This window comes from Sinocyclocheilus anshuiensis, unplaced genomic scaffold (assembly GCF_001515605.1).
Source record: "Sinocyclocheilus anshuiensis isolate Anshui unplaced genomic scaffold, SAMN03320099.WGS_v1.1 scaffold2171, whole genome shotgun sequence".
Taxonomy (NCBI): domain Eukaryota; kingdom Metazoa; phylum Chordata; class Actinopteri; order Cypriniformes; family Cyprinidae; genus Sinocyclocheilus; species Sinocyclocheilus anshuiensis.
Window position 1 is genome coordinate 22,235 of NW_015537929.1, and position 17,957 is coordinate 40,191.

Here is a 17,957-nt window from a genome sequence, read left to right on the forward strand (position 1 = left end):
GAGAACAAAATAAGATATTTTGAAGAATGTTTTAGCTATTTTGTCCATAAAATAAAACTTTCATTGTATAGGCAAGAAAAATACTAAGATGTTTATCAAAATTTGTGTTATGCAGAAGAAAAGTCAAACAGGTTTATAATGACATCGGCATGCATAAATGATGACTGAATTTTAATTTTTTTACTGAATTATCCCTTTATAATTTTTTTTTATGAAGAGAACTGCATTATTTTTTTTGCTCTGTAGGTGTATAAATGGGATTGTGACCGCAGGCACTGGCACTTCTGATGCTGTCTGCAAACACGCCTCGAAAGAGGTGAAAGAAGCCCCCACGAAAGAGGTGAAAGAAGCTCCCACGACAGAGGTGAAAGAAGCCCCCACGAAAGAGGTGAAAGAAGCTCCCACGACAGAGGTGAAAGAAGCTCCCACGAAAGAGGTGAAAGAACCCCCTAAAGCCCACATTACCCCATTCCAGGCAACCACAATCTCTTCTATGGCCACTTCAAGAATTACAGACTCCTCTTCCAACAACACACCAAAAAACAGCCTCTACAGCTTGTGTAATCTTCCTTTATTGCTTCCAGATTTAGTAATCCGTTACAATTTGTTTCTTTCTTGATAAGATTTAATTCATATTTCATTTTAGGGCTGGTCATGCTATGTGCTGGTATTCTTCTGCTGGCTGGACTCCTGTACCACAAGTGTAAAGTCACCCACTGTATTCATAACCACAAGAAAGTGGATTTTCGAAAAGGTGGAGTACCCTTAGTTTTTTATACGACCACGTGTGTGTGTGTGTGGCTACACTATATTCATCCTTCTTACATTTATTTTCTCTAGAAAGTGTATGCAGAAAGCCTGTTGAAGAATCTGGGGAAAAGTGCCAGTCTTTGCTTGTCTAACGCTGTTGTTAATGGCCTCAGTGGAATATTTTGTATGCATGCAATATTGGTTGTTTTATAACTAGTTTAATTGCTGTTAACTTCATTAAATCTCCACTGAATAACACCACTTAAAGGGATAGTTCACCCAAAATTGAAAATTCTGGCATCATTTACTTACCCTCAAGTTGTTTCAACCCTGTATGAATTTCTTTCTTCTGTTCAACACAAAAGAGGATATTTTGAAGAAGAATGTCGGTAATCAAACATTTGATGGTAGCCAATGACTTTTTTCTTTTTGTACTATGGAAGTCAATGGCTACCGTCAACTCAAAATATTGTCTTTTGTGCTCAACAGAAGAAAGAAAATCATACAGGTTTGGAAAATCTGGAGGGTGAGTAAATGATGACAGAATCTTTATTTTTGGGTGAACTATCTCTTTAAAAAAAAAAACAGTCAATGCCTTATTATAATTGTCTTAAATTGTAGACGAAAGTTTTTTTAATAATTAATATTATAATTAATATTTTTAATGCGTTTCAGTAGATGTTGTAAGAATGATGAAAATAGTCAAAAGTAGCTTACTTTAGGGGTTTCTTAAGACCCGTTTACACCTGTTTTGGGCAACCGGTTTGAAACCTCCGGGGTCCAAAACAAATTCATCCACATGTGAAGGTGTTCAAAGTCATATTTAAACATTGCGCTTGTAGTGTAAATGCTCATCCATTTGAATTCAGATGGCTAATTTAATATAAGCCGTGAATTGATTTCAATTCATTACTTGGAGATAGATCTACTTCGAAGTCTGCTGATTAGTGAATTTGAAATGCAAACTTCATATTGCCTGAACTTCAGTCGATAGCTGTAGGTAGATTGATGGATGCCATAACCTTATAGAGTCATTTCCATGTTGCCACAGTGACTCGTGCATTCCTGAATGAAATATGACAAATTACATGAGTTTCCCATATTTAGGTGGGCTAAAGACAACTCTGAGAATATTTCCTTTTTGTGTAGCCTAATTATAAAGATTTAATGTTGTTTCTGTGAAATGGAAATAAATGGGCTGTATAAACCAGTGACATTTCTGTAGGCAGTAATATTTTTTATATTTTATTTTATGTTTGTTATCATTCTGTGAAATGTGTCTGATTATATGGTGTCTAATTTACAACTTTAAATAAAGGACTAAATCTAATATTCTGTAGCATAAATATCAGGTTCATTTTATTTTTGGTCTGAGGTGTTTTGACTGAAATTTTGTAATATTTTGTAATACTTCTCCTTATTTTTGGATATTGCACTTATAGCAACGTCAGAGCTGGTATTGTCCCCTCCTACATTTATGTTTCTTCCGATAGTCGACAACGTCCTCTGCCTCTGTCTCTAGAAACGCAAAACACAATGAGGTTCTGGGGAAGTGACAGCTTTCGGCTGAACTTCAAATTTTCCATCCACGCAGTACTAATGTTCCCCTGAAGCTAAATGCCGTTATCCACCTTCCTCTTAAAAAGCCACAAGGCTGTTAACAGTTTAATTTCAAACTTGCATCTGCTTACTTGGTTTTGTGCTCAAGAAATCTAGTTTGACTACTTAGATAAGGCTTGTGATGACTGAGCCTTTACCAACTATACTGCAGGACTTTTTTTTTGTTTTTTTTGGACAAATATACCAATGAGATGTAGGCTACCTAAAATGAGTTTATGATATTTGTTATTTTTATCATACGATATGTATTAAAGGGTTCATCCAAAAATGAAAATTAGGCTGTGTTTTATTCACCCCCGATGCATCCTAGGTGTATATGACTTTCTTCTTTCAGACGAATCCAGTCGGAGTTATATTAAAAATTGTCTTTGATCTTTCAAGCTCTATCGTTGCACTCAGCGGGTGTTGCAGTGCTTCAGTTCAAAAGACCTGAAATAAAAAGCACCCTTCCATAAAAAAAGTGTCTCACACGGCTCCGGGGGGTGAACAAAGGCCTCCTGTAGCGAATCGATGCGTTTTTGTAAGAAAAATATCCATATTCAAAACGTAATAATCACTTGAATCTAGCTTGCGCTCACTGTTGTAAACAGAAGCAGTTCCGGGTGCTAAAGTAAGGAAACTTTGCTTCTTTTGATCCTGTAAACAAACGTTGGTTTTCACGATACTCACCGGCGCATGCGCAACGCTGAACTCATACGTCGTTACCCTGGAACTGCTTCTCTGTACAACTGCTGGCACAAGCTAGATTAAATTGATTATTACGTTTTGAATATGGATATTTTTCTTACAAAAACGCATCGATTCGCTACAGGAGGCCTTTGTTCACCCCCCCGGAGCCGTGTGAGACACTTTTTTTATGGAAAGGTGCTTTTTATTTCACGTCTTTTGAACCGAAGCACTGCAACACCCGCTGAGTACAACGATAGAGCTTGAAAGATCAAAGACAATTTTTTATATAACTCCGACTGGATTCGTCTGAAAGAAGAAAGTCATATACACCTAGGATGCATCGGGGGTGAGTAAAAAACAGCCTAATTTTCATTTTCGGGTGAACTAACCCTTTAAGGGGGAGATAATGTGGAGATAATTTCTAGATGTTCTTTCTGTTTGATTCATCCGCTGCTCATACACTTGAAAAAGTGATGACGTCTCATTTTGCGTCAAAGTGTGAGGCGAGCACCCCTGCACAGAACTTTTTGTAAAGGATATGAAATGAGAAGTCAGGTTTTGTTAACCACAAAAATCCCTGACGGACCAGCTCAATCCATGAATTTCAGGAAAAAAATGAGAGTAGAAAGCATGTGAAAAACTGTATAGAAATTAATTTCCCCACATGAATTTCATAAAAGGATGTTCCTAGTAGCTAAATGATTCTGATATATTTTAATTCCCTCTCTTCTATTTGAAGCAGCACCCTCTGCAGGGCTAAACGGCTGCAGATGTCAAGAACAAGATGTGCAGACAAAAATCACACTACTTCCTGATCTCTAAGCCTGAGTTGTTTGTTTTTATCTTTTATCTAAAATCAATTTTCTGCCCAGATAACCCGTGCTCTGCCATGCTTGCATGACCAACAGAATATTTTTGATACAATCTTTTTGCATTAGTGTCTGAGAGCTCAGTAATCTTGGAACCTGTTCATTTCCTTACTTCATCTGAGAACCACATCCTTTGAATTCTTGTCAAAGAGCCTCACTGCCACGAAGATCAGAGTTTCCCTCACGTTTTTCAGTTGACTTCTTGTAACAGAGAGTAGGTTGTTGCAATATAACATCCAACCATTCTTTTGCTAAGAATAAGCTGAAATTATGCATTTAGAGAATCTTTACTGATGTGCACCGTCAAATTTAAACATTGACACTACAAACAATACTTACAGACCCAGTCTATGAAATGGCCTTTGTCTTTTTGGAAAGGTTTTGCAAAATTTTTATCAGAATGTGAATGTAGCCGTGGATGGACATGGAAGGAACATTTCAAACTAAATGCAAGAGTCAGTTTTTCTATAGTGCAAAAAAATGTAATAATTTTTTTGGTCTATTTACAGGAAGTGGTTAAAAATATTATTCTATCAAATTATTATATTTGACTTTGAATTGATGCTTTTTAATGTGACTTGTCTAGTGTAAGTGGGATAACCGAAAGACATTTCATTTACTGTTTTGTTTTGAACAGTATTTTCAATTAAATTTGTATGAATGGCTATATGTTTCTGTAAAATGCATATGTGAAATATTTATAAAAAACTATCACATTAGTTGATATTTTTAATATAAACGTTTTTATATTATTGTATGCTAAAGCTTGCAGCTTTTTGTGTACGTTAAACAGACTCAACAACAAAAAAAACAATTACAAATTCAAATTCGTTTTTCATGGTTCAATTGAACTGCTTGCAATAGTTGTATTTTTAAGGTTGAGCTGCATGTATAATTCATGAGCATGACAATATATGGTAACATGAACTCTGTGGTGCACAGTGGGACCACACTGGATGTGTCATACGTTGGCTCATCAATTTTAATAGCTTACATAAAACCGAGAAAGAAAGAAAAAACAGTGTGAATGTGTCATAGTTAGATGTATGCTTATGTGACGTAAACCTCATGCAGAGCATGACATTTCACATAGACCACTTCAGTCAACTGCACTGAAACGGCAACAGCTCTGCTGGGTGTATCCTTTGCGCAAGAGACTTGTGCACATGACACCTGCAAGACGTCTGTTCTTGCATAAAAGACATTCAATTCAGAAGCCAGTATCATTTAAATATCACGTTGATATTTTCAGTTCAACCCTTATTCTCATTTGCAAATACAGAGGTCTTTCGAAGATAACAAACCCCCCCAGCCCCCACACAGTATTAAAATGATTCTTACTCAGTGATCAAACATATATACACTATGTGCATTTGTCACTTCATATTATATTATATTATTTAATATTATATTATATTATATTATATTATATTATTATATTATCAGTGATTTGTTTATTTAAAAATTCACAGCTTTTCACTTCACAGAACTTTAATAGATGGACTGGAGTCATGTGGATTACTTGTGGATTATTGTGATGTTTTTATCAGCTATTAAATGCTCATTCTGATGGCACCCATTCACTGCAGAGGATCCATTGGTGAGCAAATGATGTAATGCTATATTTCTCAGAAACTGTTCTGATGAAGAAACAAACTCATCTACATCTCTGATGACCTGAAGGTGAGTACATTTTCAGCAAATTTAAATTTTTGGGTGAATTGTTCCTTTGACATACAGTGGGTACGGAAAGTATTCAGACCCCCTTCAATTTTTCACTCTTTGTTATATTGCAGCAATATAACAAAGAGTGAAAAATTGAAGGGGGTCTGAATACTTTCCGTACCCACTGTATATGACTCCTATAAAATGGTCCAATCAATCTCATTCAAAATAGAAGATATCTGCATATAGTGACATTATTTCATAAATGTACACAAGTGCACATTTTTCTCATCTTGTCCACTCCTCTCCACTTGCAAGGTTTTGTAGATCTCAGGCTTTTCCCTCTGAAAAGGGAAATTAAAATAACAAAAGTTCAGATGCGTATGCAAACTATAACAATTTTCATGATTTGTAAAAGATGGATGGATTTAACACTGTCAGTACAGTGACGTGAGATATGAGGAGTTGATATTTGTGGGTGCATGTTGGTCTTTAAATGAAAGGTCATAGCTGACTTGCAAATCTGAGCACACAAAACAAGAACAGAGATTTTTAAGCATTCATCAACTTTCAGTAACTAAAGATGTTCATAGCAATAGTCTTAAATTAATAGACTTAAAATAAACTGAATTATTACTATTCTTTTAAATACAGGTCAAGCAAAGGAAAAGAATATAGTATCATTCCACTGACATAACAGAGCAAATGACAATGGAGCAAATCAGCAATGGTAGCTTATGGAAACTATAAAAGGTCATGCATTAGTATTTTTCCCCCTGTATTCTGTATTGACAATGTTGTTTTTCCAAGACTTAATTTTAACAAACTGTAACTAACGTTGTTTTCTAGCATTTTTATTGACTCTTACATTTACTCTAGTGGTTGGTCTGTGTGCACTAGTGGTTGGTGTATGTGGTACTGTGATGCTGGAGAGTTTGATTCCAGCCCATGTCGTGTATAGATTCTACTCTTCTTCTCTTTATCCATCACTTCTTCTCATCTCTGTCACTGTCTCGGAATTTAAAAGTGCCAAAAGTCCTCAAGCAAATAGTTGTTGCTGTGTATACTCATGAATTTATGATGGGCCACAGTTGCCCCATCCATCAGAGGCACAAACGTTCCCAACATAATCACCCTTTACTGCACGTCTGATGGGTCCTGGTCCAACTGACCGCTGACACCACTGAAGTCACTTCATCTGCCATTTACTGCTTAAATGGTAGTGAGTACTTGTGTTTTTAGCTGATATTAAAAGAGAGAAGTTGTCCTTTCACCAGACTTGTACATACCTGTTCCCTATTGGGGCCTCATGTGGTAAGATGCCACATGATTATATCATGCATGGTGATACAAACTGAAAATGTGTATGACTGTTTTTCTTCTGTGGAACACAAGAGAAGATATTCTGGAAAATGTGTCAAGGTTTTCTTGTCCATATGAAAAGGTTCCAAAAGAACTTATCTTTGGGTTCCCTAAAGAACCTTTCAGTGAACAGACCTTAAAATATTTTATTTCCAGTCTGAAGAACATTAATATAAAATATAGCTGCAAGCAGCAATTGCCAGGGTTCAAGCACTTTAAGGCCTTTATCACATATATGCTGTTAAGGTCTAGGCCAAGCTGACATTTTGGGGTGACATCAGAACACATCCATGATGAAGAACACTCACATACACACACTGAAATTAAAGGGTTAAAGTATAATACTTAAGCATACGTACACACACATGCAAACATACTTTGTTGTAGATATAGGGATCTGAAGTAAATTATAGGTAACAAAATGCTTACTGAAAGTCTTCTCTTTATAACACAATTTTCAATTGCACAATTTTTCACTACAATCATAATGAGCCATAATTGTAAAATGTGATTCCTCAATGTAAATAAAATAGTAAATGTTGACAACATGTTATTTTACATGTTATGATAGTGATTTCTTAATGTATAAGTATGAGTCCAAAAGCAAAACCTGCAGGAATTATTAGTGAGTACAATGAGCCAATTAGTGGTCCTCTGTTGCCATCTAGTGGTTATAATGGCAATTTCAGGGAATTTGCCATTGAAATATATTGTTTTCACCATTTTAACTGTTATTAGAGGTAACTATTGTCTGAGCTCCATAAATTTTGCATTTTGCATGATTTTCTAGAATCATATGACACATGTGCTTTTGATGTGATTTATAGGGAATTGGGTACACTAGGTAAAGACCATATTATTAAATGGCCCTGTTATATGTTCAAATGCAAAAGTTCAACATTGCTTTGATAATTATATATTATATAGAGGGCTTGACATTAAGCCTTGTCATTCACTTTTCCGAGTAAAAGTCACTTTTCCGGAATACATAGGATTTTTGTGTTGTAGATATAATTTATTCTGAAGCAATATTCTCATAGGTGTTCTATCAGCTTTGACATTTAAATCTGCATATTTGTAATAATTAGCCCAGGGAATTTTTTTTTTCCTAGGCAATTTTTTCTCTAATCTTATTAAATGTGTGCTTCATCTATTATTCTAAATTCTTAAATTTGTATATGTTGTATATATGTTTTAAAAAAAAATTATGTAATTGGAAAGAATTATATTTTTAATGATACTTTTAAACATTAAACTAAACCACCAGTAGGTGGCGGCAAGTGACTGTCTGACCGTCTTAATGAGTGAGTCATTAAAGGGGTCATAGGATGCTACATGCACTTTTACAAGTTGTTTGAACTTAAATGTTTGTTGGCAGGGTGTGTACACAACCACCCTATAATGATAAAAATCCACCCAGTGTTTTTTTTTTTTTATCTCGTTAAATGTTTTCCCCTTTCTCAAATCGAGCCGATCTCAGATGCCTGTCTGTGTGACCTCACACAGACAGGCCCCTCCCACGATAGTTTGATTGACAGTAGCGTTTCAGCACAGACTGGACTGGTGTCTTACCTCAGACCCGCCCTGAGTGAGCTGTCATCAGTCCGCCATTGTTTCACCTCGGGAACAGATGTACACAAGAATGACTCCTAAGCGATTGAGGTGTTCTGTTGTTGGATGTAATAATGAACATAGCAGTCCTCATTTACTCCCGACATCTTGGATCCTCTGAACTCGCAGTTGATTATTTGTTTCTGAAGGGAATGCGCCCCCGATCTACATAAATGCATCTATGTTCGCGCAAATCACTCATGATCCAGCCTCATTTACAGAATAGTATAATGTTTTGTAATGAATCTTTGCAAATCGCCTTTCCTAATAATGTGCTAATTAACAAGTTTCACGATGCAAGTCATATAAACTCATGAATATTCATGTATGCTCCGCCCACTGAAACCGAAAATCTCGGAAACTGAAAAATCTCGTAACACCGGTCACTGTATGAGCTCACAGCAGGCACATACTGTGCAGTAATTAATTAGCCAACGTTTTGTAGAGAAATTAAAACAGGTCGCACCTCAACAATTATTTGCACTCGCACAAATGCTCCCAAATATATTTTGAGGTCATACACATAAAATTTAGGGAGCATATGCGACTAAAATGGTCGCAATTTCGAGCCTTTAAACATGACACGACAAAGAGAGTGCAATTTTCCCTGAAAACCACGATTGCAAATTTGAAATTGATTTTATACAAGAGTTCAAACGAGTAGTGATTATTAAGTGACTTACATTTTAGTACAGTACTGTCAGTGTTGACTCTTTTTGGTCCATTTGGTTAACGAAAATAGTTCCAAAGATCACAGCAGAACAGTTGCGCAACTTTGAGCAACACACAGCGGTGGATCCTTACTGAATGATTCACGTTTTTTAATTAATAATTTGAGTCAGTTATTCAGTGCTTCATTCTTGAATGACAAAGCCACTAGAAGGCAAGCCTGCAACTATTAGCCAAAAAAGCATAACGGCTAAAGCTAACGCTTCCGGTCTGGCAGTAAGTGGGAAAGGAGACCAGAGGCCGTTTTTTTAAATGGATGTCAATGGAGGAGAGGCTTCACTACGATGAATAAACAGCTTTTTAGAGGAAACGACTTATCATTTAATGAATCGACAGCCTATCTGCTAATCTTCAATATGCTTTACACTAAACAATACTTTTGGATTGAACTATTTTTAGAGTTTACCACGAAAAAAATGTAGTTTTATAAGAGAAGTCACTGACTTTTTGCAAGAGGTGGGATTCAGCTTACAGCATTTCTCATTCATTCCTATGGTATCCGTAAACGGCGATTGAGTGTCGCACAACTCTGACTGAAATTCAATGACGTCAAGGCTGTAATGTGATTGGTTATTAAGGCACACGTGATCCAAGTTAGCCGTTACACTTTCTCCAGTAGTAAGTAATACAGACCCTCTCATCTCCCTATAGTAAGACAATCTCTGTTGAATGAATCAGCCATCTGAACGAATAATTTGAATGAAAGCCTCAATGACTCACTCATTAAGACAGTCACTTGCTGCCACCTACTGGCGGTTTACTTTCATATTTAAAAGTAGCTTATCTTTGCATTTTTTTTCCAACATTTCATATTTGTATATTTTTTAAAAACTGATTTAAAACACCAAGCTCATAACATTATTTATGCTGTTGTAATTTTGCAGTGTAAATGCATTCATTCCCTATTGTGTCTTATTATATGAAATTATTAATAAAATGTAAGAATTTGAGATGAAAGATGACACAGGCATTTAAGGGGGAAAATGCCCTTTTTATAGGCAAAAAAAACTAGTATGCAGTAACTTTAGTCATATAAAACATAATTTCCCGACAACAAAATTGTGGCCAGTTAAAATATGTGTCTGAGTGGCTAATTTTGGAAAACCCCAAGCACTGTGGCTGGTGAGCAAAAAAGTTAGTCAAGCCCTGTATACAGTGAATATTTGTATTACTGTAGTTAAAAATTTGGTTTTTAGGTGATGGGGGTGCTTGATGTGTGTCAAACACTAGAAAGGGGTGCACGCTGCAAAAAGTTTGGGAACCACTGATCTACATTATAAAGAACCTTTGTGCAATGGAAAGTTTCCATGGATGTTAAAGGTTCTTCATGCAACCAGATGCCCATAAAGAGCCTTTATCTTCAAGTGTGTACAGTGAAAGTTGGACAAAAACAAGTTACTTCAAAACATATTCTTTTCTGTTTCACAGAAGAAAGAAAAAGTAAGTTCGGAAATAACAGGGTAACTGTTGACAGAATTTTTATTTCTGGATTAACTGTGACCCACAACCTTATGATCTGTGAAACTGTCTATGTGTTTCTCATAAATATTTCCTGGATATTCACATCCAGCCATAGTTTCCATCTCAACCAACAGCATCAAAGACATTGTTGTCCTAAAATGGAAAAGATGAAAGGATTCAAGGGGCATTTATTTCTTCCTCCCCCATAAACTGCATCAAGTTACACATTTTACTTCCTTCCTTCCCAAAAAAGTACACAAGACGCATACTTCCCAAAGCAATTCTTTAGAACATTTCCAGTGAAATTATGGTAAGAACCTAAACACAAGCACAGAGCAGTGTTTGCGTGTTTTCACATGCCTCTGCTTGTGGGTGTGAGGAAACAAGTGACGTCACAGTAGTCACATAAAAAGCGAGATAGCAATGCTCAATCTACCACAGTGATACAATGGACACTGCTAAGCTCTGGTTTACGCTGCTCTGTGTTTGTGGCTGCTGGATTTTGAGTCTGGCTATAAACTGTGACTGGATCACTGAGTATGAATACGATGAAAGATGTTGTAAAGCCTGTCCTTTGGGTAAGACCATATGTATTTTTATTGTCTGTTTGTGATTATTGCATGTAGAATGGTAAAGTTTTGTGCTGTACATATTCTTTATCTATAATTTGAGTTACAGCTTTATTAGCACACATTTATACTCAAGTTTCTATTAAACACTGTTATACCTGAGGCATCATTGGTGGAACCCTCTGGAAAAAGTCAATGTTTGTTACACTGAAGGAAGATGAGAAAACGTTCTAAATTTATTTGAATGTCATTCATTGTTGTGTTTTACAGGTGAGTATCCCAAAGTACCATGTCCAAACAACAACACTGAAAGTGTGTGTGAGAAATGTTCAACAGCTGTTTCGGCTAAGGACAAATGTTTCTGCAAAGATAATCACTTATGTTTTGATGACTAATGTGGTATTTGTAAGACCAGGGAAAGATGCAAACCTGGACATCAGCTGAAGAGAACTGGTAAAGTGTTTTATTATTATTATTATTATTAAATGAAATGACACGTGTCCGTTATGATTGTTATTTATGAGCTCATCATATCTGTGGGTCTTTCCTGGGGACTTTTTATGGTCATAGTGTGTAGAGGGCATGAGGGCAAAGAGACATTAACGTAGTAAAAATATTATTTTAAATAGCTTTTTCTGTTTGGTGTTTTGGCAGGTGCCTTTGATTATTGGTACTTTTGTGAGCCATGTCCAAACAACACTTACAATGATGCTGAGGACAGTACGTGTAAATCCATTACAAAGTAAAGCTTTTTGTTTGCTAGATTTCATTGGAGTTTTGAAAAAGATAATGCCTTGAGATGTTTATTAGGTGATAACTGATTTTCTAAAATTAGGTGTGTTGGTGGTGAAATCTTCCCTGGAAACAAGACCCACAATGCAAGATGTGTCTCTTCTGGTTTGTACTTTTTACTGTCATATACAACACATACTGTCATTATGGGGTTCATATGCTTGTTGACCATGAATTTCCATTCATATCGCATATTTGTAATGAAAAATTTAACCCTATAATTTAAATATACCCTAACAGCATTTATCATGTTTATTATACTATCTGTTCCTTATACTATCTGTATAATGTTTATAACTATCTGTATAATGTTTTTAATTTAATGGATTCCTGCTGAATAAAAGTATTCATTTCTTAAAAAAAGCAAAAAGCTAAATCTTTCCGACCCCAATCTTTTGAACGGTAATGTGTGTATTGTATATTGAAATTTGAAATCTGAATTTTAAAATTCCTTAATATTTCCAGGATTTCCATTACCATGGCAGTAGAAACCATGTATATGGGATATACTGTACTCAGTATATAACCTTTACATTTATTGAAAAATATTTGATGATTTAGAGGAGCAATCCTAAATTAGTGTAGGACATGCTTTGCGTGCTATCTAACAAACACAGCGCTGGTTTTTCTTTTAGATTTTCTGTTTAAGAAATGCTGCAAATGCATTTCTCATTTTTCCACAGCAAATTTCACAGTTCAACCAGTAGAGAGAGAGAGAGAGAAAGACAGGAGTCAGACTACTCATTCTTTCATGTTGGCCTGTTTAGTAGTCACTGTGTTGACCTGCCAGGTTTTTATCATGTATACTGCTTTTCAAATTTTCAAATACAAGATGCTCACAAAAAGTAAGTGACATTTTCATGTTTGTCCAATTTCTAGTTATCTATATTTAAGTCTTATACTACACTGAACAAAATTATAAACGCAACACTTTTGTTTTTGCCCCCATTTTTCATGAGCTGAACTCAAAGATCTAAGACTTTTTCTATGTACACAAAAGGCCTATTTCTCTCAAATATTGTTCACAAATCTGTCTAAATCTGTGTTAGTGAGCACTTCTCCTTTGTCGAGATAATCGATCCACCTCACAGGTGTGGCATATCAAGATGCTGATTAGACAGCATGATTATTGCACAGGTGTGCCTTAGGTTGGCCACAATAAAAGGCAATGGGGGCAAAAACAAAAGTGTTGCTTTTATAATTTTGTTCAGTGTAGCAAACCTTTTTTTTTTTGTAAATGAAATTCCTATGTCTGATATAATTGCACCTTTCCACAGTAAGCAAACCATGCACACATAGGATGGTATTGCCCTCAGATACATGCAGTTGTACATTATCCGAGGAGGAAAAGGGTGAGGACTCGGAAGACCCTTGCAAGCATTATGTGCACAGCTTTCCTTGAAGTTTCTCTGTAATGTGAAGAACACCGCACAAAGGTGTCATCTCAGTTTCAAAACTGATTCATATAATAAGGAGGAATGAGCAGAAGGTGACATGTTTATGTTTGCCATGAAATTTGCTCTCTGAAGCTGATTTATGCAAGACGTGCAACAGGAGTGATGCTTCCTGTTAACTTTATATGTTACCTTGTAAGTGTAAAAATGGTTAAAAGACAGGCTTTCAAATTTTCTACAAGAGCAGAGAACAGTTTCCATTATGCAGTTAAGTAACGGGTGTAATTAAACATTACAAATGTAAGGTTTCACAACAGATTAACCTGAGGACATGGTAATGAATATAAAATAAATAAGTATAGGACCAAAGATTAACAGAGACAACAGCCAGCCTTATTAATATGTAATGCTTCATATATGTCTTATTTTTTATAAAAAAATTTTAATGATGTTCTTCTGATTTCTCTTTTGTCACATGTGAAATCCATAATTTAAATACTTTTGCTAAACAAAACTATTTGTCTTGTTGTTGCATGTTAGGTTTCGACTATGCTTTTGTAAGTGTGAAATATTTTAAATATTGTCACTGGAACTACATCAGTGGATATGCTAATATATATACGTATATATATATATATATATATAATATATATAATCGGAGCCGATACTGAAATGGAGTATTGTATATATAAGTTCATAAAAACTAATAACACTTACAATAATTTTATTAACATTAATTAACTATACTAGTTAACATAAACAATGAAACATATTTCTAATTTATTCTTTTAATTTTAGTTTAATTCCAATTTTTTATTTGAATTTAATTTTAATTTTTAACATAAGCTTAAAATGACGGTACTGCGCAAGAATGGTGCAGCTTTAACGCATCTGAACACACACTGAGTTCGCAAACGTTTCAGTCATATGACAGCGGCCAGTTCCTCTCAAACACTACGTTACGATTCTAGTGGTGAAAAACATTGCAAACAACCAGAACCAACACAGACCTGTTTAATCAAGCATCAAAATGTTGGCACTCATTAACCGCCTCCTGGACTGGTTTAAGTCTCTCTTCTGGAAGGAAGAAATGGAGTTAACCCTTGTCGGGCTGCAGTATTCGGGGAAAACGACGTTTGTTAACGTAATCGCGGTGAGTGCTCGCGGTTAGCATGAGCTAGTTCAACAAATCCAAGGGACAGCATGTCAGTCCAGTACACCAGGCACGTAACACGCTTGCTTACAGATAATAGATAATGAAGCGAAATGCACTTAAATTCACAGTTTATGACTGGGCAAGACCTACTCAGGGGCCGTAATTCTACGGTTTTGGAAAAGCTACCCGGCTAACATTAGCTCTTAGATGACCACCAATAATTTGATTGCGTAGTGGGTGGTTTGTTTTGACTTCAGTTGACAGTTTACTAAATACATATTGCAAAATGAGCTCCCAAAATTCTTTTAATAATGTCAACTCCGTTTAATCATTTGTTTTCTTGATCTGAGTTCTAGAGAGAAATTAAAATCCAACTGGTTGTGGTGGCAACTAAAACTTACTGGATGTATTGATTGTGTTATGGATGCATTAAGATTGTTTTTGATCATGAAAGAGCTGAGAAGTAAAGAATAATTCATGCAGGAATGATTAGAGTGACTTATTCAGAAATCAACATCACTTTTGAGAAACATGATGACGTGAAGACTCCAGATGTGTGTGTTTGTGTGTATATATATATTGTTTTTTTATTGAAAAAGCAGGTTTATTTTACATAGAGTGGGGTCATCCCATCACGGGCGCCTTCACATGATCAACCATGCAATGTATACAGTTGCTATTATTAATAATAACAATTAAAAATAGCACAACCATTATAGATGCACCATGTATATACTGGTGTCCTGCAAACAGCCATACCTTTCTAGTCACAGTACATGGTAGCGGTCATAGCTGCATAAAACACAAACTACCAACAATGTGAAAAAAACACTGAAATTGGATTAAAGAATGTCTATTATATGGAAGTGTATGAGATTCAGAAAAACAGACACTTTTCAAGTAGCAGCCATTAGTAAACCGACTTCATGCATTCACACCAAAAGTCGTGCGTATAAAGTTCCAAATCACTGGTACTATACGAACAAACAAGAGCCAGATAAACATGAACAAAAATTTACTGAGTGCACCTTTAAAGAAGAATGAAATTAATCAAGGCTGTTTAATATTTCAGTTAATAAATCAGTGGTTGTACAGGATTTCATGCTTAATATCCTGTTGTTGTTGTTGTTCCTTTGATGAGCTTGTTTTTGCTTTTGGGAAACTGGATGTGTGATCTTGGAAGCACATGAGTCATCTTGCTTTTTTATCTTCTCTGCAACATCAGCATTCATCAATGCAGGTATCATCGATCAAAAGTGAGTTCTTTGCACATATACAGGCAAGACAGTGACATGCTGCTTGATACTTGTTTTGCATAAGCCTAGATGTCACTAATAAGTTCCTGATAATATGTACTGTTCATCTGCGTTTCATTGAGTTACGTTGCAACTAATGCACTGTGTCTGACTGGACCACATTTGGTGGCAAAAAAAAGTATATAACCTATACTCTCAAGAAAGTAGGACTTGTTCTGCAAGATCATTCCTAACCCTGATCTTAATCCTACCTAAAGATAGAACAAAGCACAAAAGTGATTGTTGTACATAGAAAATACAGTTCAACTGGTCAGTTGGTTAAAGGTTTAGTGTAATTATAATAGTATTGTGCAATAATGAAAAACATTCTTAAATGGTGAAGAAACAGATTTTCTGAGTTATTTGATCTGTCTTTAATAATTTTCCCATTAATGGGGACATAGAATCAGTTCTTATCTAAAGTATAGTAGCAGAATTGCAGTAACTTGTTTTTTTGGTGCATTTAAAGGTATTTTATGTTTGAGTGCCGGTCTGATTTTGTTTTTAGTGCATGGTATGGTGTTTATGTCTTAATGATAGTATTCTGCATAGATAGTGTTCCTCGGATGATCCAGTTTTTCTTTCTATTATTACAAGTCTCTTTGAATCAATGTTGAAAACAGTTGTGCTGCCTAATTTTTTGTGGAAATGGTGATCATTTTTTTCAGGATTCTTTGACGAATATAAAGTTCAAATGAACAACATTTATTTAAAATCAAAAAAATTTAGCAATGTGAAAGTAATGTATATATTCAGTGTACAGTCACCATTTAAAAGTTTGTCATGGTTTGTCAATCACCTAAAATCAACAAGGAGTACCACCATTTGTCTGTGTCTGCATTTTGGAATGCACTGTATGTGTGTGTGTGAATTTAGACAATGTGGGAATTTCTGGCATTAGTCACAAGACTCAGACGCATTTTAATGCGGTTCTTCCTGGTCAAGTGTCGTCCCCATCATGTGATTTGGTGCATGAGTACACAATAAGATAATGTGCCGGTCACAGTATTTCAGCTACATTTCTTCTTTGTCTGCATTGGTAGAAGGCTAGATACTGTAAGGTTGAAATGTGTCTTTTAATGTGGTAAACTAAGAAAGCCTTTCAGATTTCAATTGTGTCGCTCAAAAGACTTAGATGTTCAGTGTGCACATTTGCCTCATATGATGTTTTATTATATTTTATTTGTAGTTCTGTCTTCTGTAATCACTTCCCTCAAACTGTCGGAGAGCATGTGTGGCCTTTCTTGAAAAAAATTTCAGAATGTTCCTCTCCCAAAAAGGTCTGATTGACCTTTTGAGGGAGAGTTCTTTGAAGCTCAAGGTCTTCTGCGTGTCTGGCATGATTATGAATCACGAGTATGAAAGGGAAGTCTTAAAACCTGGAGCCCCTTCATAAGCAGTGGCGTACATATCATGTGACTACATAAGTCAGATTCATCACCTAAACTTCATGAATTGGTCACATATTTTTGCATTTTGCATCATGTAATATGAATATTCATTGGTTGGGAATATTTCCCTTGGATGTTTGATATTGTTCGGTTCAACTGAAGAGGCTTTTGATGTGGAGACCAGTTGATTGAATTGATGTTAATGTTGAGTAGGTTCAAAGTAAATGCTGAGTTCATACAGTAAAAGACAACCTGATTTCATGACGAAAACATACCTGTGTAACCCTCTATGGACACCTTGGCAATTGAATCGCCATTGGCTAGTAAATTTTTTAGTTTACTCGCCAGACTGATATATATACTACATATATATATATATATATATATGTATGTATGTATGTAGTAGTCAACATTTGAAGTGGATCAAAAAAAGTTCATCAACGTTGTCCTAAGACAAGAACGCATTTTGGTTTTTGTTTTTAGGACAACTTTGATGAAAGGTTTTGATCCACTTCCAATGTTGATTAGTGTATATACAGTGGTGTGAAAAAGTGTTGGCCCCCTTCCTGATTTCTTATTTTTTTGCATGTTTGTCACACTTTAATGTTTCAGATCATCAAACAA

The 17,957-nt window shown here is 35.5% G+C and overlaps 2 protein-coding genes and 1 pseudogene across 2 annotated transcripts in view; all 3 read left to right on the top strand.

The window, feature by feature from the left end:
- Positions 1-1,023, top strand: part of LOC107658059 (tumor necrosis factor receptor superfamily member 9-like) — a 2,314-nt gene extending 1,291 nt beyond the window's left edge. Inside the window, exons 5-7 of the mRNA XM_016446469.1 lie at positions 247-560; positions 647-754; positions 841-1,023. Coding sequence (XP_016301955.1) covers positions 247-560; positions 647-754; positions 841-902 — 484 coding nt within the window. The 3' untranslated portion in view covers positions 903-1,023. The remainder of the gene's footprint in view (positions 1-246; positions 561-646; positions 755-840) is intronic.
- A 3,807-nt stretch (positions 1,024-4,830) lies between these two features.
- Positions 4,831-12,329, top strand: LOC107658039 (tumor necrosis factor receptor superfamily member 23-like; annotated as a pseudogene).
- Positions 12,330-14,397: 2,068 nt separating this feature from the next.
- Positions 14,398-17,957, top strand: part of LOC107657795 (ADP-ribosylation factor-like protein 8B-A) — a 9,424-nt gene continuing 5,864 nt past the window's right edge. Inside the window, exon 1 of the mRNA XM_016446042.1 lies at positions 14,398-14,644. Coding sequence (XP_016301528.1) covers positions 14,522-14,644 — 123 coding nt within the window. The 5' untranslated portion in view covers positions 14,398-14,521. The remainder of the gene's footprint in view (positions 14,645-17,957) is intronic.